Source organism: Corapipo altera, unplaced genomic scaffold (genome assembly GCF_003945725.1).
Source record: "Corapipo altera isolate COAL_440 unplaced genomic scaffold, ASM394572v1 343, whole genome shotgun sequence".
NCBI classification, from domain to species: domain Eukaryota; kingdom Metazoa; phylum Chordata; class Aves; order Passeriformes; family Pipridae; genus Corapipo; species Corapipo altera.
The window spans coordinates 5,315,565-5,335,406 of record NW_020884913.1 but is presented as its reverse complement, the minus strand read 5'-3'; the positions used below and the strand labels follow the sequence as shown (position 1 = coordinate 5,335,406).

Genomic DNA, 19,842 nt, shown 5'->3' with positions numbered 1-19,842 from the left:
GGGCAAGCATGTTGTGGTACGGCCCCAGGATGGGGGGATCTATCACCCGTGTCACAGCCCTCCCCTTGGCAAGGGGATTGTGAGCAGCACAGTCCGAGTGTGCACGGAGAGAGATGGAGGTACACTACCCTAAGTCAGGAAACAAAACCCAGCTCCAGCAGGGCTGGTTTGAGCATGGGACCGTGATAAGGAGGAAAGGCAGCAGCAGAGGAAACAGCTGGGGTTGCTTTTGGGTCCGGCAGTGCCCGCAGGATGGCAGGGTACAGGCAGCACCGTTGTGCCCCAGCTGCCTCCTGCCCTTTGCATCTTGGCGTGACGTTAAAGGAGCTCAGGCTGGAGGGGGGAAAAGAGAAAAGAGCCAACGTCTGTTTGTGTTCAAGCCATCCAGCATTTTTTGCAGACATCAGCCAAGCGGCAGCAGCAATGCCATTGGTGGGAAGATGGAGTTATTTGGGGAATGCTGGACTCCGCACCATGAGAACAGCAGGGGAGGAGGTTGGTTTTAATTTAACAGGCCATGTTTACTCTTCCCCTCTCACCTTTGGACTGTCTGAAATGTGCAACGAAAGCCCCAGTGGGGAGGAAGGGGCTGTGGGTGCTTCCCCCTCCCCATGGCTGCTCCCACGGCCCCCCGGCTTCTCAGCGCCTGTGTGCAGCAGCCTCCCACGTTGCAGACCCAGGGCAGGGATTTCTCATGCAATAAACAACCAGACAGATGCAAAGCTTCAAAAATATCCAGCTTTAATCTGTAAACTTGCAAAGACAGACCCAGGAGCAGTGCAGAGGCAAAGGAGGCACTGGGGCAGGTGAGAGAAGAGCAGCTCGGGCGCAGGGCCAGGGAAGATGCTGACGGGGACAGATGTGCAGGACAGTCCCCAACTCCTACGTGCAGCAGTGCCATGCCCTCCACAGCTGCTCTTCACATGAGCGCTTCAGCTGCAGAACCGAATATTCACCATCTGACTGCCCTGGGTAGTGCTCAGGGGAGCAGGCAGTGTGCTGGAGGGGTCAGCAGTGCTGGGCTGAGCACCAGGGATGTGCAGCAACACGGAGGTCAAGCTTTGCCCCTGTGCCTTGCTGATGCCCAACAGAGCAGCATTTCCTGGCTGGAGGATCTCAGGCATCTGGTCTCCAGTGAGTGGGTTCCAGCCGCTGTTTGCCAGCAGCAGGAAGGAATAGTTGTGTTCCATGGGCAGTGATGGGAGAGAAACCCAGCCTGGCCTGGGAGCCAGCAGGGCTGGAGCATCACCCCAGGCCACAGTGAGCATCTCCTGCATGAGGCTGGAGATGGTTTAGTCTGGAGGGATTGAAAATAAAAAGGCTTTTCTTAAAAAAAAAAAAAAAAAGAATTCCTCTAATTCCCATGACTACGAGATGGGAAAAAATAAAGTTGTTTCCAAATTGCTGTGTGTACTAGAAATGCCCCAAACATTGCTTGGGTGCTCCCAGGGGAGTTTTATTTCTTATGACAGTTGTATGGGCAGGGAGCAGGTTCGGCTGGACCCTTCCCCATCCCAGCCCTTCCCTCAAGCAGAGCCAGGATACAATGAGGATATCACTGCCCTCATGGTGGCATGAGGATAAAAGCCAACAGCAGCAACTGCAGCAGAGAGGAGCCACAGCCCAATGTGAGCGTTGGGGCATGGGGCAGCCCAGGGGGCAGAGCTGAGGATCCTTGGATCCTTGGAGGGAAGCCAGAGCCTGGCAGCACCAGGGACACAGGGGCTGGATCAGGCCCTTCCAGTCAGACAAGAGCAGAACTGAGAGCAGGGATGGCTGCAAGGGAGGAGAGGGCTGGGGGCTGCAGGGGAGCTCATCCATGGCACACGCACTGCCCCTCCAGCCGCTCCAGGCGTCCCTCAGTGAGGTGTGTGGCTGTGTCCTGGGTGATGGAGGTATCACCATGGCTCACTGGCCAGGCTGGCAGTCACCACATTGCAGTGATTCCCACAGTGGCACACAGCAAGCTCCAGGCGTTGCTCCATGGGGCAGCAGGATCTGGCCCCTGGATCCTGGAACTGGGGTGAGGGCCCTCATTGTGCACTCTCTGCTCCACTGTATTGTCCCGTCCACCTTGGCTTGTTAGAGCCTGGTTCCCTTGGGCAGCAGGCTCAGGCCCCTCTCTGTCTCCTGCCTGTGCCCCCAGGGCTGCTGGCTCCTCCCGGCTGCCCTCAGGAGAAGACACAGCAGCTGGATTTCTTCTTCTGTGACTCAATATAATCGTGGATCTGGAAGCGGGGCTCGTCCAGCGGTTGCATCGCGCGCTGCTTCAGCTCCCTGTGGTGGTGGGGCTGTGTTACCCCCACACACACACTCCAGCATCAGTGTGGGAGGTGGTGGGGCTGCAGGGGACACCTCCCTTGCTCAATCCCCTGGCCCCAGGTACTCACTTGGCAATGGCCAGGAAGGCCAGCTCCACGTTCATGCCTGTCTTGGCGCTCGTCTCCATGAAAGGCACCCCATATTCCTGCAAGGGCAGCACGACCCCATCAGTGGCTATCCCCAGAACGCTCTCCTGCCCCTCTGAATCACTCGTTGCCTGGCCAAGGCTTGGGGGCCATCTCCTCCCTGCCTTGCTCCAGATTTTTTATCTAAATGACTGCCCGAGAGCCAGGCAGGTCTGGGCACCCATCAGAGGGGATGGCACAGCTGTATGGGGACCTTGAGTGACAGGCAACTGACTGGGGGAGATGAAGTTGGGTTAGACCCTGGCACAGCTCACCCTGGCCAGCGATGCTCCATCCTCTGTCCTCACAGCCCTCTCGCTGCTCACATCAGCCTGCCAAGGGAAGGAAAATGTCACCACACACCAGGCCAGCTGGTACCCTGGAGCATCTGGCAAGCAGGTAGTGTGGGGTGCTCACGGGGCTGACAGGAATGAGGGGCATGGGGGATCCAGGAGCATCCAGTGCCCAGAGAATCTGGGATCTGTGGAACATCTGGGACCTGGTGGCATCAAGGATATCAGGGGGCATCCAGGACCTTGGGGACAGGGATAATCTGGGGCAGCATCCAGTACCTGCAGGCATCAAGGACCCAGGGAGGCTCTGGTACCCTTCTGAGCATCAAGTACCCAGTATCATCCATAATCCAGAGGCATCCAGTTCCAGGGGAAAATCCAGCACCCAGTTGGGCACTGGGCACCCAGTAGCACCTAGGACCCCTGGAGAGGATCTGGGGCCTGGTTGGGCATCTGGGGCTTGGAGTAACCTGGGATTCAGGGGTGCATCCAGGCCAGAGTGGGCATCCCATACCCAGCAGCATCCCATGCTGGGAGCATCCCATACTTGGAGCCTCAGCCTCGTGCTGCCCCCCACTGGCTGTTGGGAACCCTGCCCACCCCCCGGCCCCCTCCAAACCTCTGGGGTCACCTCTGGGCCTGGCTGAGCCCAGAAAGGAGCAGAACCCAGCAGAGGGTGCAGGCAGGGTGCACACAGCTGGCAGGCAGAGCCCACCGAGCCCATCCCTGCACAGCCATTGGGATGGCCAGGGCATGGCACAGCACCACATGGCAAAGCACAGGGCCAGGGGACCCTGCATGCACCTTGTTGCCCAGCAGCATGATGACCACATCCTTCTGTGCGTACTCATGGATCTCCGTCAGCCAGGCCTGCAGGGAAGTGGGGCTGTGTCAGGATGAGCAGTACCCCCGTCCCTCCTGTCTGAGCCCTTACACCCCCATGGTATCCCTGTTCCTCCCTCCTCAGCCCTCATGTCCTCTTGGTAATCCTGTCCCTCCCCTCAGCCCTCACACCACCCCACAAGGACAGGGATAATGACTATTTTGTTGGCACAGGAACTATTCCAGCATCAAAGCCGAACAGCCCTGAAAACGCCCCGTCTCCTGGCTACAGCCCAAGCCTACGAGTAGTTCACATCCTTCCCAAACAGCGTTTTCTCCCTCCAGGCATTCTCCATGTCCCTGGACAAAACTCACCCAGCCATGCAGGACCCAGCCAGGTGCCCTGGGACGAGCTCCAGACTGGCTGAGTCTGGCCAAACCAGCCAGCATTTATTTGTAAAACAGGTTCCCAACTGCCCCAAACACCCATCCAGCCAAGCAGGGCATCCAATGCCCCAATCCCTGCAGAGGAGCACACTCCCAACCCACGGGGGGACTCACGCGGATGTTGTCAAAGGACATCTTGCTCGTGATATCGTAGAGCAGGAGCAGGGCTGGAGGGGAGGAGGCAGAGGCATTGTCACGCTGCAGGGATGCATTCCAGGCAGTTCCCCCACCCCTGCCAGACCCCAAACCCACCTTGGGCATCCCTGTAGTAGGCGTGGGTGACGCTGCGGAACCGCTCCTGTCCTGCCGTGTCCCAGATCTGCCGAGAAGCCACCCCGGTGAGATCAGGGAGGGGAAAACCCCCCCAGGTGGGAACACCTCTGTGGCTCCATGCCCCAATGGCCCACCACATTCAGCCTGGGAGAAGTTTCCAGCAATGTGGCTGGGAATTGCTTCCCCCTGCCCAGAACTCACCTGCAACTTCACCTTCACACCATCCACGGCCACCACTTTGTTCTGCAGAAGAGAAGGAGAGCACATTTATCAGCCCAGAGCATGTCTTGGTGCATGCGCCAGCCAGCCCTGGTGCAGAGCTGGCACTCCCCAGCCCCTCAGCTGCTCTCCCATGGCCAGTGGGATGAAGCCAGGCTGCCCCTGGGGCTGGATGTTGCAGCCTCATTGCTACAAACCCTGATCCTGCTTGCTTGACAGAGACATCCCAGAGCAGCAGTCCCTCTCTCTGGGATGGAAAAGAGCAGAACCAGTGGAGACAGGACAGCAAGATCCCAGCCTGCTTTGGGTCTGGTGTGTCGCTCATCTCCTACAGCCAGCACCCTGTCCTGTGGCTCCTGGGTCCCCTAACAAGCCAGATAATGATGCCAGCTGTCCTGCAAATCCCAGGGACACCGACCCACTCTGGCTCCTGCCAGGAAGCTCCAGGATTGCAGCAGTCCCTGTCTGCCTGGCCAGGGAAGTTGGGCAGAGCTGGGGAAGTGGGGAGGTCTGGATGAACCACACACAAATGTGCATTTATTAATAACACCTTGGTGTGCTTTTATAGTGTTTGCCCACCAAAAAGCCCTGACCTTTCTGTCAGGATTCCTCTGCTCTGTGTGCTGGAGGAGCCAGCTCTGTGCTAAAAATTTGGGTTATTTACAGCAATTTAAGGGCTTTGGGTGCTACAAGCTTCCTGGGGACACTCAGTGGATGATTTGGGTGTCCTGCTCAGGTATCCTTGACGGTGGGAGCCTTGTTTGGTCCTTAAATGTGATTGCAAACACTGAGCTGGGGGGTTGCATGTAGCACACAACTTTATCCAGTGTGGCAGGAGGAAATCTCCTGGGTCATGATGGTTTGCAGTCAGGCAACTGGGCTGGGACTGGGAAAGGGAAGAGGCACTTCCATGTGAGCAGGAAAGGAAGCTATCAGGGCTTAAGCAACAGCTCTACTCAACTCGGAAGCGCAGGGACTTCTCTCCAGAGGCCAGAAGAAAGAAACGCAGAAGTTACTGAAAAGCTATTTTTAAGACTCTTAAAGAATTGTACTTGGAGGGATGAGTCTGAAAAGAGAAGACCCCTATAAATAATTCGGTTGCCTGGAATTGTTTGAAGTGGAAATTCAGCCCATGTGGAGATGACAAAACTTGAGCAAATGGACTGGATAAAACAAAAATGTGCCCTAGGAGACTCTGGAGATTTCCTACCAGCAGTGAGCTGTGAGCTGCTGGAGGAGATGCTTGCACGAGGCAGAGCAGGTATCTGAGGACTGGCAACACCCTCAGGGACACCACTGCTGAGCCCAGCAGAGGAACACAGGAGATTTTACCTCTTTCATGACTTTATCAGAAGGACAGGCCTCATAACCCCTCCAAAGCAAACCCATAGCCCTCTCTGTCCCCCAGGCCCTGCTCACCAAGCCCCCAGTTCCACCACAAGGCAGGAAAACCAGAGCAGCTGCACTGTGGGAGCAGAGGAAGCAGCGACCGCACTCCACACGTGTCAGATATTGCAGGCAGAGCCCTGCCTGGGGACACCCCCGTGACTTCCAGCCTGCTGAAATGCTGCTCTGCCCTGTGCTGCAAAGAGCTCTGCCTCCCTGAACACCTCCAGAGAGACCCTGCCGCTGAAATTTGGTGAGCAGAGAGCAGCACGGGGGTTTGAAAAGGATTTGATGATCTTAACAACTACTCAGCAGCCCATGTCAGCCCTTTCAAAGCACAAGGTTACAACAGCCAGAGTTGTCCCCGTCAGCCCTTGGCCTCAGCCCAGCTGGTGGAGCATGCTGGCCGCCCACTACACCCCCAGCCCACACACCCAGCCAGGATGAGCTAAACCCAGGCTGTTTGCTGATTTAAAGACAAGAGGTGACAACACCAGTGGGCTCTTCTGTCTGTTGCTGCTCTCCCAGGGAGAGGTGGGAGGGTTTCAGCAAGTGACTGCTGCTGGTTGGGAGTTTATTTGGGGTGCAGAGGCTGTTCCCCCTTCCCAGCACCCCATCCTGGTCGAGGTGGGGGTCGGGGAAGGCAAGGGGCTGGGAGCTGTGGTGGTCTCACCCGGAAATCTATGCCCACGGTGGCTATGAACGTCCCGGAGAGAAAGGCCCCGTCTTTGAACTGGAGCAGGAAGCAGGTTTTCCCCACGCCCGAGTCTCCAAGTAACATCACCTGCAAGATGTGCGCAGGGAGAGGTGTCAGCAGGAGGGGCAGCATCACTGAGTGGTGCTGAGCTCCCCTCCAGACCCCTCTGTCCCTTTGTTTCTTTCTCCAGGGCTAGTCCTGCCGGGTTTAGGGAGCCCCGTGGGAGCTGGGGGTAGGATGGGACCCCCAGAGGTGCAGCCAAGCAGTGCCCCAGGGCAGCAAAGCACCCACAGCCACGGAAGAGGGGAAGATGAGACCAGGTGGGAAGGCAGGTACTGCAGCAAGAAGAGATGTTTCCTAGCCAGCCCCTGGCCATCTCCCAGCTCAGGAGGCTCCTGGAAAACCGGCAGTAGCTCCCAGATTCATGGAGCCACCTCCGCCCACGCGTTGCCCCTGGCCCGGGTGTGCCCAGCCCGAGAGCTGCTGATGCATGGCTTGGGCAAACCCCGCGTGTCCGGGACTCTGTCTGTGCCCAGGGCCCTGCCTGCTGCAGACACCAAAGCAAACACGGTGCTTTTTCCCCTCCTGCTAAGCAAACAGGCTCAACCCCGGGCTCTCTGGCCACTCCAGCACCACCGGACCCAGGCAGGCAGCAGCCAGGACGGATGCTGGGCTCCATAATCACAGCCTTTCCCGATGCTGTGTTCTTCCTGCTCACCTGCAGCAGCCTGTTCCTGCCCAGCAATCATTAACCTAACTCTACCTGCATCTGTCCCCTGATGAAAAATGGCAGTGAGCAGGACTCCAGCAAAAAGGTCCATTCCCACACTCCCACCCTGCCGGGATGCTGGAGCCTGCAAAGCAAACCCCTGCAGCCCCACTGCCTCTGTGACAGGCAAACACAGTGAGCCACCTTCCACAGGGATGGCACAGCAAGTGCCAGAGCTGGGGGCTGGAAATGCTTTGCCTCCTGCCAACTCACTTTGCTGGTCAAGTCCTTCCCTGACCCTGGAGGAACACCCCTTTCTGCCTCCACCTCACTCCCTCAAACATAAAAATTGCCCTCCACTGAGATGAGTCAGAGCAGAGAGGATAAAGGCAAAGGAATGAAAATGGTTTAGGGAAAGTGGCAGCGTGCAGAACCGCTTTGAGAGCTGGCTAAGCAAGGCAGCAGGAGGTGTTTGGGCTGACACCAGTAGTGCTGAGCTCGGCCTGGGGCTGCATATTAAATCTTTCAGGTAAAAGGTTCATTGCACCTGTGCCTCCCCTGAGCTGCCGGGAAAAAGAATGTGCTTCCTGGGGCAGCCCTCGCCCGATCCAGGATGGGGAAGAGGGGAGCACTCAGGGAGGAGGGTTCCCACCCAAGGCTTGGCAGGGGGGCAGAGGCATTTGCAAGGCAGGGGGCTGCGGGGTGGGAGAGGGAGTAGGTCCTGGACTGGCTCTGGGGCACACACACTGCTGCCTCCTTGGAGCCCTTGGAGTGCTGTGATGGGCTGAATGGGGTCCTGCTTCCCCTGCCCTTGCCATGGGGGGCACCACTGCCGGGCTGGCAGGAGCCCTTTCCCTGAAGCAGGTCAGGACAGGCTTTCAGAAGGCAGAGTTCGGCCCTGACCCCCCCGGGGAGTCCTCCCAAAGCCCTGTTCCTGCAGCTGGTCCCTCCCATTGCCGCTGCGGGGCAGGGACACCCCTGGGGCACAGACCTCCCCCCGCCCCCGGCAGGGCCCCCCTATCTCCACCTCCCGGGGAGGGAGGACCCCCATCCCCACACCTGCAAGATCTGGGCACTCCCAGGGCTGGGGGGCTTCAGCTGGGGCTGCTGCCTTCTTCCCCTTCCCCGTCTCGCGGCCGCTTCCTGGGCGCGATAGCAGCAGCGGAGGAAGCGGGCGGCCCCCGGCACGCCCTCGGACCCCTCTCGGTCTCCCTCGGGTCAGTGGACAAACCCAAACCTCCAGCCCTGGCAGGGATTGGTGGTTCCATCCCTTCTCATCCCGCGCTGCCTCCCACCTTGCCAGCCAGCTCGTAGTCCCGGGGCGACGCCGGAGGGTCCCCATTGCCTTTCGGGGCTTCCCCGCTCCCCGCCGGGGGTGTCCCGGTCCCCGCCGCCCCGTCGGGGCCGCTCATGGTGCGTCCGAGCGGAGCCGCCGAGTCCCGACGCCGCGGGACCAGCGGGAGCCGCGGCCCCACCCGCCTTCCTCCTCCTCTTCCTCCTCCTCCTCCTCCCAGGCCAATGCCACCCCCGAGGCTGTGCCCCGGCGGCCTCCGTGCCCAGCCCGGCCACGGGATGAGGAAGAAGAAGCTGAAGGGTGGTAACCTGCCCCGCTGCACCCCCACACCGGGGACCCCTGAGGTGCTTGGGTTTGCCAGAGGCTGGGCTGCACCGGCCGGCGGGCAGAGCACTGGCACATCCCTCCCGGCAGATGGATGGGGAGAGGAGGAACAGCTCACCCCACAAATGAACAGCCCCCTGTCCCACACGGGGTGTAGGGATGGAGACCATGGTGCTGCCAAATCCCACCCTGCCACACCGGGACAGTGGGGATGGCAGCTCCCACTCCCACCCCAGGGTAGGGGGTTTGTCCCATCCGCTGCAGCCCCAGCGGTGCCGAGCTGGGTGAGCACCAGGGTGCAGCAAAGCCGGGGGGAAGCGGGAGCAGTCGCCGTTACCCGGAAGCCGCGCTCTGTGCCGAGCCGGTTCCTGCATCTCGGCCGGGACGGCTGCCAGACCTCCCGCTCCCCCGGCTGCTCACAGCCCCCCGCACCCTACACCAGCCTCTGGGGCTCATAGCACACTCCGTTTGGGAAAAGCCCAAGCACGGGAATGCAGGAGAAGCCCCCGGAGAGAGACAGGGATGTTGCGTTATCCAAAAAACTAACTCTGTAAAATCCCATCCATATCCACACACTGCAGCTGCCCAAGGTCTTCAGCCTTTCGGGCACCACTCCACGGACAGGAGCCTTGAGCTCCCTCTCATCTATTTTCCCTGTGATACCCTGCCATCTCTCCCATGCCAGGGCTAATCTGAGGGCAACCCCCATCCCTGCTCATGCCACTGCGATCCAGGGTTGCAGGGCTCCAGTGCAGAGCCGTGCCCCTCACTGCTCTGCGGGTGAAGGTCATGGGTGGCTGCTGGAGGGCCGATGGCAGAGATGCCCTCTGTGATGGCACCCACCTCTGCACCTTCCCGGGACACCGGCCCCTGCTCCAGCCAAGCCTTCCTCTGCCCCTCAGGAAATAGAACCTGTATTTCCAGTCCTGTAACTGCGCTCAGACCCAGCTGGGGGATTTGTAGTTTATATATGCTCTTTGGCCAGGAAAGTGCCCAGAGCTGGAGGCTGGAGGCACTTGGAGCTCCTGGAAGTGGCTGAGCTTTCCTGCAGCTCGCTGGGGAAGGGGCTGGAAGGATACGGCAAACCGTGATGGAGCTCGTGGAGTTGCCTGGGTAGGAAAGATGCCTGGCATTTGCTGGAGGAGGAGCAAGGCAGCCAGGAGCCGGCAGAGACCAGTAGTGTGGCTGAGCTTCCTCTGCCTGCCCACAGGGGTGCCCTTGGCTGACAGCCCCTGGGCTGCTTGGCCCCAGACTCCCCACACCAGTACCACGTTTTCCTGCTTCCTTGGCCTGGACAAGAGAGAAAATCCCTGTGGGTAATCGCATCCCCATGGGTAACAGCCCCTTGCTGAGCCCCAGCCTTGCCACGATGCTGAAAGGATGACAATTTCTCTGGGGTGAGGTCTCAGCACTGTCCCTGTTCTGACCTCCCTCAGGAGAGGGGACACACACATCAGAGCCACTGGAGACCCTGCGGCAGCTCTGCAAATAGCTCTGGATGGCAGCCGAGTGCTTTTCCCAGGCACTGTCACCATCTGCCTGACTTTTTGTGAGGGCCCTGGGCTGGACACAGGCAGGACACAGGCTGGCATCTTCCTGGCAGAGCAGGGCTACTCCAAAAGCAGCCTTCCATGTGTGATGCAAGAGGCTGCACTCAGACATGGCCCCACCGAGTCTTTTGGGATGTGGAGCTTTGTCCATCCATCCCTCTAAGCAGTCCAAAGCACACCAACAAACACACGGCCAAACTGAGCCCCTGATCCAGCAGTACCAAAGAAAATTATCCAATTCTTTGTGCTTAAAACTGATCAGAATCACAGATTCATAGATCCTGATTCCCAAGTAAAGCTGCTCCTCATGATTGGTGCACAACCCAGGGACCAGGGATTGGGCTCTTACCGTAAACCCGATGCCCACAGTGGCAGAGAAGGAGCCAGGAATGAACTTGCCCTGGTCAAACTGGACCAGCAGAGACGTCTTCCCCACGCCGCTGTCTCCAACCAGGATTGTCTGCAAGGACCATGTAAAGATGTGTCAGCAGGGGTGCAGGTGATGCTGGAGCCTGCAGGCACAGTGAGCAGACGGGGGCCAGATATTTGGGGAGGGCCTGTTGGAAAACCTCTTTGGGAGGACTCTGGGGTCACTGGATTAGGTCCAAAACTGTTTAGTAAAGAGAGCATCTCCTGCAGCTGCTGCACAGAGCTGTAGTCACAACCATGCAGCCTTGCTGGGTCACTGGGCAGCCTTTGTGCTACTTTACTGCTGTGAACCCACAGCACTCCCCCCAGAAGGCTGCTGGGTTTAAACTCATGGTACCCCTCTGCCTCTCCAGCCCTCCATGGGAAGTCCCAGGGCTCTCCCACGGGGAGCAAGGCTTGCTTGTCCCTGAGCAGGAGGGGTGAGGGAGCTGTGCGGGTGTCAGAGCTGAGGTGGTGCTGTCACCTCCTGAGAGCTGCCAGCCCATAGTCCTGGTACCCACATTGCACCCCTGAGGAGCCAATATTCCCTTCTGCTCCTGTCCCTCCAAACCCTTGACCTAAGTGAGACCTGCAGTGCAAACACAACACCCTCCCTCCCCTCTCTTGGTGTCTGGGTTTTGTTCGCAGAGCCACTGGAGCAAACACTCCCATCCTTTCAGGAAACCGAGGCACTTTCAACCCTTTTGCAGGGACATAAGTCAAAATAAACACTCTGCTAACAGGCTTCTTGCTCAGAAGTGGATTTGACTCTGTCTTTCAGGACATGGGTGTTCCTGTAGATGCAGTTCTGGAAAACACTGAGTGTCCCCTCTGTCACGGGGCTGCTGTCACCCCTGAGGCTGCAGGGCTGAGCCAACGAGGTGCTGGGGTGGAACCTCCCCACTCTCTGCATCCACCTCTGCTGCACTTGGCTGCATATGTTGTTTCCCCCCTTGATTTCTGTTTAGTCCAATGCAGCTCCAGCAGCCCTTCTCCATCCTGGGACACCTCAGCCCTTTGTCCCCAACCTGGAAGGTGCTTCAGCATCTTCTCAATATCCAGAGGAGTCTGTCCACATGACTGATCCCGTTCCTGCATCACCTCCCCTGCCCTGAGGCGCCCCGGGGTGTAACCTACCCTGGCACCACTTCAGACACTGTGTGTCCCCCTTGTGAAGTGCAGGATGAGCGTGAAGGAATGTGTTTAATCAGGTACACAAACAGCCCCGGCAGACCAAGGCCTGATTCCATGCCCTGGGAGACCATGCAGGTTCCAGACACCAGGCACATACCACAGCACCCAGCACTGTGCTTCCTGCCATCCCACAGACCCTGAGGAAGTGACCTGAAGCCAAAATCCAAGGAGCTTGAGGAGCACAAGCAACTCAGGAGCATGGTCTGGCAGGAGACCATCATCCTGCCTTGCATAAAGTGCTGCCCCACAACCTGCCTGGAGCCTGTTCACCACGACACGCTTCAGTGAATGCTCACTGTGGTAAATCAGCACTTTACCATGGAAAAAACATCCCAAACACCAAACATCTCCTGGGAAAAGCCTGACCTGACAGGTGGAGCTGTTGGCAGGAGGGAGCCTTGCACCTCTGCCAGACGCACATGCTGCTGCACAGACCTGAGTGCTGAGAGGCAGCAACCTGCGTCCAGATCCGCAGCCGGAGATTTCTCCCTCCTCCCTAACTAGGCTGTTTGCAGGTCACTTGTACATTCAGAGCAGCCTCGTGAGCTGGGAGCCTGCACAGGAGCTGGGGGGATGTTCAGAGGCAGAAATGTCTGGGTGAAGCCCTGGCACGTGGGCCAGAGGAGCTGGGTCATCCCTTTCCCTGAGGAAAATTTCCCTGCCCAGGTCCCCTTTGGCTTTGCCCTGGGGCCCAGAACCTTTCCCTGTGCAGGGATCACAATATGCCTGGGAGCAGCCTCACAGGAAAACACCCCAAGAATTCACTACCATGCAGCTCCTGCATTCCAGTCCTGCATTTTTTTTGTGCTACACACTATTTCCAGGCAAAATACTGGTCCTGGGAGGTGCAACAAGACTGATGCACCCTGCAGCGCTGTCTTTGGGAGCAGTTAATGCAGAGAAAAGCATTAATTATGGAGGGAGGAGAGCTGGCTGGAATGAGCACCAGAAAGCCTCCAGAGCCCAAGGTTTACAGAGAACATGTATAAAAGGCAGATTCCCCTATTAATAATTTAAATGGGATTTATAATAGAGACAACTCATGAATTGCTTCATGACTTAATCATAACAGTAAAAGTTGGCCTGGATTAGCCAAGAGATATTCCTAACGACTTTAGGAAAACCTTATGGGCTCCGTGGAGGGACTGCACAGTGGAAATCACTGTGACCCTCCTGGCTACCAAATAAACATAAGAATAGAAACCCCATCGTGGAGAGGATGTGGCCAGCTCTTGAAACCTCAGGCTGGATATGCCTGAGTCATGACAGCAAAAAGTCTCCCAGTGACAAAGTTCTGTACCTGTCCTACCTCTTGCCCTCATCCTCAGCCACAGCCTGGGCTCCTCAGCACCCCCTCAGCCCCCAAGGTTTTCCCAGTTTTTTTCTCTGTCTAGAAAACTTTGGCAAAATGTTACAAGATTCCTTTTGGTTCTGTCATTCCTCTCTGCATGGGGATGTGGGGATGGAGCAGGGCTTTGACAGGGCTGGGCACGGCACAGAGGGAAACCTTCCTGAAAAGACCTATCTGCCTGCTCTGCCTTAGGGAAAGAGAAAATATCTCTCCCCACACCTTAAATAAGTAGTTTTGTGGCTAAATCAGACCTAGATGAATCACATCCAGTCAAAATCATTGCTGGCTCAGCATAGTCTGTAGGGACAAGGCAAAGCAATGGAGTGGTGAAGACAAACCTATTCAAACTTCCCCTACCTATGCTGGCAGCCAGCGAGCAAAGGGGGTATTTTGGCCTAACCTGCTGAGGAAATATGGGTTTACACGGCTGTCAGGGCAGCATAGGGGGGTGACTGCTGCATTTCCAGTGCCAGCCAGGCAGGAGGAGATCTGGGACAGAGTGTGTGGGTTGAGGTTGCCTTCCCAGTTCATTTCTGAGCTTTAGCATGTGGTTCCTGGACTTGAGCTAAATGTAGCTAGTGGAGGCCTGACAGGATAAAGCCCCAGTCAGGGGGATGCTGGGAGGGTGGAATTGCCCTCCATGAGCTCTGCTGTTGCTCTCAGAGAGAGGCTGAAGGCCCAAACACAAAGGTTTGTGCTCAGGTGAGCAGGATTTATCACAACAAATTGCGGCAAAGGTGTACGTGCACCCCAGCACAGCTGCCTGCAGAGCTCAGCTGGGACATGGCCCTGGGAGAGCTCTGACAGCAAAGCTGTGGCTGCTTTCAGCCCCTCACTCTCAGGGACTCTCAGAGGTGCATTTCTGTGACTTATTTTTACCTCCTCTATATAACAAAATTGTGCTGTCTCTCCCCTTCTCCAAGCAATGCTCCAGGGTAACTTGGTTGCTGCTGGATGCTGCTTGAAGCCATTCTGTGCCACAGGAATACTCCAGGGCTGTCCCCACCTACCCAGGCACTATTTCACCATGGCCAAGACCCTTACACTGACTTGAGACGGAGCCCAGGGCCCTCTGCCAGCTCAGCTGGGCCCTTGCCCTGGCAGAGGCTCTATTTCAGCCCTGCAGACATGAGCTCTAGAGCTGTGTATCAAACAAAAGCTGACTCAGATCACACAGGAGATCCCTGTTTGCAAACCCCCTGCTAACACCTTGGATCAACAACAGCCAAGGAACACATCCAGTGCCACTGGGGCTTGTTCCAGGTAAATAGGTCCAGGAATCCCACAAGAGGAAGAATGATTTGGCAATGGGTCAAACTACCTGCAAGCAGAACTCAGCATTTTGTGTCAGGTGAAACTTTTCTGGAACAGCCCAGAACAAACCTCTCCTGTTCCTGCTTTGGTTTGCTCCTGGCCTGTTTCCTCCCCAGGCCTGGGTCTAGCCACCAGCCAGAAATCACTTAACCTTTGTCTCCAGAGTGCAAAGCTCTCTGGGGTTTCTCGGCACATCTGAAATGTGATTCCTTGTGCAGACACAAGATCTAGTGAGGTATTTGCTGCCTCACACCCCTGGAGTGAATGCAGGCTTGTTTTTGCAAGATTAGCAACCTAGCCAGGAAAAATACCAAGGGAAACAGCAGGGAACAAGGGACTGGGATGGTTATTTGCCTGGGCAGCTCTTCTGCCCAGAGATTCATTTCCACCAATGTCATTCCTTAACAGCAGCTCGTTGCTGGCGAAGAGAGAGTTAAGGCTCTGCAAAGAATCCAAGTTTCTCCAGTCATCCCTGGAGGCATGTCCTACGTACTCTGTGTACAACAGAAATGAGAGCTGATAGTAACTGATATTTTTCTGCTAATCAAGAGCTGGGCACATCGCCCTGAGTACAGCAGGATACAGAACAGACTGGCATTTGAAAAGAGTGATCCACACAGCCCCAGCCCTTTCCCCTGCCTTGCCCCATCCCTGTTTTTCCCCTGCTCCCCGGGGGGTGCCTGTCCCTGCACAGTCACTGGGGACTGCAGCAAAGCACCGTGAGGAGAGCAAGCAGAACGGATGGGTGGATCTGACAGAGATCAGTGTCTCTTCCATGACTCCAGGAGTTGCAGGGCAGCGTCTGACTGCAAGGAGCAAAAGCCTGCTGTCCCCGCAGCAGAGCCTGAGCTCCCCAGGTCTTGCAGGGACAGCAGCAGCCCTGACCACCCTCCGTGCAAGTGGAGTTACAAAACACAGTCCCAGGAACCCCGCAGAAGAGGATTTCAAAGGAAGGAGGGCAGGAATGGATGTCTCTTGGAACACAACTATTTCGTAGCTGGGAAGTCTCGACTCCCTAGGCCGCCTCTGGCAAACAGACCCCGGGGTTCCGCTCCCCCCGACCCGCCCTGAGCGCGCCCAGGACAGCGGGAGCGGCTGAAGGGCGGCTGCGGGCTGTGCCGCGGGGCTGGCCCCGTTCCAGCGCTCCTGGCTTCCCCAACACGCCGAATCCTGACACCCCCCTTCCCACCGTCACCCGGGAGGTGGCTGGGACCGGGGCCAACCCCTGCGGGCTGTCCAGCCCCGGGAAGGGGAGAGAGCTGCAGCCGCATCCCCCTCACGGCCGTGCCGGGATGGGGGGTGTCGGACGGACCTCATCGGGGGACGAGGAGCGAGAAGGGGAGAGGGATGCAATTTGTCCGCAAGTGCAATTAGTCTCCCTGCCCTGTATGCCCCCACCTCCGTGCGCTCTGCAGCCCCATCCCCGGTCCCCCCCATCCCCATCCCCATCCCCATCCCCATCCCCATCCCTATCCCCATCCCCATCCGTACCTTGTGCAGCAGCGCCTCGTTGTATCCGTCCCCCCCCGGGCCGGCGGCGTAGGACCCCATGGCCGGGGGGGATCGGGGGGCACCGGGCAGGGCCGCCCCTGCAGCACCGCGGACAGCGCCCGGCCCCGCTCAGCACCGCGGGCAGCGCCCGCCCCGCTCGGGACCGACCGGCCCGGTTCGGCACAGCCCGGCCCCGCTCGGTCCCCGCAGGACAGCGCGGCGGTGCCCGGTGCTCCTCGCCGCCGCTCGCAGGGTTCCCCCGCCCGGAGGAGGCGGCGGGGGGGCGCGGGGGTGAGGCCGGTCCCGCCCGGGGGCGGGGAGGCGGAGGGAGCTCCCCCCACGCCGGCAGAGCCCGCCGGTCCCTCTCCCCCTCCCCATCTCCGACCGCCGTGATGGAGCCCCCCCTGCTCTGCAGGGCCGGAGGCTCCGTCCTCGCCACCGGGAATCGCCGCCTTTCCTCCCTCCGCTGCAGGAGGCGCCCACGGGGCACGGTGAGCCCTGCACCGGCTCCGATCAGCCGCCGAGCTGAGAGAGCGGGGCCAGGTCCGCTGCGCTGCTCCAGCCCCGGCTCGTTGGCACTCACGTTAGGGAGCCCTATGCCCGCACCGGGGCTGTGCCGGCTGACACCCCTCCAGCTGCCAGCCCACACAGATGCTGGGTGTCCGCGGGCAGGGGTGAAGCACAGAGCTGCCTGGTCACTGGGGTGTCACCCCAAGGAGGGGCAGCAGATCGTGCTAGCCAGGTGATTGCAGTTTCTTTGCCAAACTGGTGTTGAGCCTGTTGACCCCGGCAGGTCCCCTTCGGAATCCCACTGCATTTACAGAGCCTGGTTAGGACCCTGCTTGGAGTGAAAAACAAATAGTATTTAGAAACAGGAAGAATCTGTGCCTAAACCTGGAGGTGACAGCTGATATCTCATTGAGATCTCTTCTTTACAACTCCCTTTAGAGCAATCTGATGTTGTTGAGTGCACTGGAAATAAACTAATCTTTACCAAGAATTTTATTTAAGAGAAATTCAGTCTCCTGTTCCCTCCTTCCAGATCAGCAGATGGCCCTAAGCCAGAGGAACAGACCATCCTTCCAAGAGCCATCTGCACCTGTCCGATTGCTGTTTGACTGCCTGGGCCTGACATTGCTAATTATATCTGCCCATTATTTCCTCTGACTGCAGAGACAGTTCTGCTGGGTCAGATGATCAGACTTGGCAAACAACAGCCAGCAAAAGTGAAAAACAACCCAGAGGGATGGGGTGTTTTAGACTCACCTGAAGCTGAGATGACCAGCCCAACCTGACACAGACCATCATGTAACCAGACCACTCATTGGCCTCATGCACTGAAAAATAATCAATAGCATAAAAATAAATGATATCACGAGCTCTAGTGTCTGGATCAGATAATTGACAAGTGGTGCAGCCAACACAGTAGTTCAACATAATGCACGCACTCCACAAGAAGTAGGGCCAGGAAGATGAGAGCAGCAAACCTCATGGTGGCTTCAACAAAGCCAGGGCAACTCTGTTCTCTTAAACACACCAAGACCTGCTAAAACTCTCATGGATGTCAGCACAATCCTTTCCATGGGCCACACAGACCCCAGAGACCCAGATCTGCTGCATGTACCATGTGGCTCTGATCGGGGCACCCAGGCTGTGCTGGTACTCAGACAAATCTCTCTCAGAAGCTGGGATGAACTTAACCCCCAGTGAACAGGAGAGTAACCCCCCCAAAGGCCCATCGGGTCTGAGGCTCCAGACCTGCTTATCCCTGGATGGAAATTTCTGGCAGGTCCCTGCTGCAGGAGAGGTTCTGGGGCTCAGAGAGCATCCTCTGACCCTTCTCAGCTCCAGCAACATTTGTTTCCTTTTCTGAGTCACAAAGGAGAGCGGGGAGGAGCTGTTGCTGGGCGAGAAGCGCCTCACGGAGCCAAGCTGTCCAGTCCCTCTGCAGGCACTGGCATTGCACCAGAGACACACTTGGTCCTGCAGGTTTAATCGCACTCAGGAGGAAGACAGTTCTCCTATCTATCATGATATCATCAAGTGTAATACAGCCTAATGAGACAACATAGATTGCTGGCAAAGACAGGCAGCAGCACAGCCTGGCGCTGCTCCAAGGGCTTTATCCCACTTTATGGCGCTGGAGGACCTGACCCATGGCAGATAAGTGCTATCAGCAGCTTTATCAGAGCCCAGCAGCCCGACACCTGCACCACCGCCTCCCCTCACACACCGAAGAATGCATTTCCCCCACCATCCAGAGCAAACCATTTACTCTCACAGCTTATCCCAGACTCTAGGAGCCAGTGAGCAGTTTGCAGCCCTGAGCAGGCTCTGACTAGCTGAAATCAATGCAGAGCAACCAAATGAGAGGAAATGACCTGCAAACGGCAGGAGTGATTCCAAATGAACCTGCAATTTAGCTCCATTGTTTGTTCTGTTTGCTGGTAGACTGTATCTCTGATAGCTTAATTAGTTGTGTATTTGCCTTGAGAAATACAGGTCTAACAGTGGAAGATTTAAATCCAGCTCAGGAGTTTCTGTTTCACTGTACTTGCTTGCTCCTGCTATTCTCTACTGCCCAATCCCATTAACCTGCTGTAGTACCTCCCTGGAATCCCTGTACAACACTTTTTGAGGAGGATCAGCCCTGCTGAAGTCATTCCTTCCCCATGAGCTAGGGAAAAATCAGAATTTCACCCTCTGAACCCACACAGTATGAATTCTTAATTTCCTTGCAATAAGTAACCCCTGCTTTAGCTGTTTCTGGCTGAGTCCAGCCTCAGACACAGTCCAGAGTAAATCCTCCATGACCACAAAGTCTGTAAGTATTTTTTGTCACTTTTACTGGCTTTGCTAAATCAAGAGATCTGGGAATGATCTGAACTTATCTTGGTTATCTGAGATGGCAGAGGAAGGGAGAGATCAGACAGCATCTGCTCAATCAGCCAGCACTAAAGGAGCTACATTAGCAACTATTATCCTCAGCCTTATCTCCAAAGGACAATTTCACCAAACTTGTTGAATCTGCCCACGAAAGAACAGACTGACACTACCTGATTATTTTTCAAGGGCCCTGGATTAAATAACAGAATCAGGATTTGGAAATGTCATTGAAGAACAGAGCAGAGAGGACTCTGGAAAGGCTCAGTCGTGGTGGTGGGTAATATGGTGGGATGGGAGCTGAGGAAGATCTTACAGAATCGCAGAATATTCTGGGTTGGAAGGGACCCACAAATTGGTACTGGGCCCTCACTGATTGACTCAATTACTGCCTGTCCCAGGAGCTCTTTGAGTGACACACTTTGCTCGCTGACACGGCCACTGAGCCACACCCGAGTGCTCAATCCAGCCCCGCGTGTGGCCGAGACGAAAAGACAAACTGATGTGCTCCTGTCAGGATGTATCAGTGGGATTCCTGAGAAGTGCTTCAGCAATGCTTCCTCTCCCACAGAATAGCCTTGCCTTGTGCTTTCCAGGCCACTTGCTGCCAAAAGGGAGAGGTCTTGTCTCGCAGGACCCTGACACAGCCCCCCAGAGGTGCTGGTGCAGAATAGGGTGCCTTTCCCTGTCCTCTGCAGGTGGCTGTGTTAATTCATTCCCCCCGGGCTATGTGGAGCACC

The 19,842-nt window shown here is 57.0% G+C and overlaps 1 protein-coding gene across 3 annotated transcripts; it reads right to left on the bottom strand.

The window, feature by feature from the left end:
- Positions 1 to 724: 724 nt before the first annotated feature.
- On the bottom strand, positions 725 to 16,327 carry RAB37 (RAB37, member RAS oncogene family). Of its 3 annotated transcripts, XM_027654721.1 has the most exons (10): positions 16,220 to 16,327; positions 10,811 to 10,921; positions 6,561 to 6,671; positions 4,484 to 4,525; positions 4,262 to 4,328; positions 4,124 to 4,176; positions 3,545 to 3,610; positions 2,723 to 2,779; positions 2,391 to 2,467; positions 725 to 2,277 (listed from the first exon to the last, which is right to left on the bottom strand). In XM_027654721.1, exons 1-10 carry the CDS (start codon positions 16,277 to 16,279, stop codon positions 2,172 to 2,174), a joined length of 750 nt encoding a protein of 249 aa, XP_027510522.1. In that variant the 5' UTR covers positions 16,280 to 16,327; the 3' UTR covers positions 725 to 2,171. The 3 variants fall into 3 exon arrangements, with proteins under 3 accessions (XP_027510522.1, XP_027510524.1, XP_027510523.1); XM_027654723.1 differs by lacking the exon at positions 6,561 to 6,671; XM_027654722.1 differs by lacking the exons at positions 10,811 to 10,921; positions 16,220 to 16,327 and adding an exon at positions 8,589 to 8,705.
- Between the last annotated feature and the right edge of the window lie 3,515 nt (positions 16,328 to 19,842).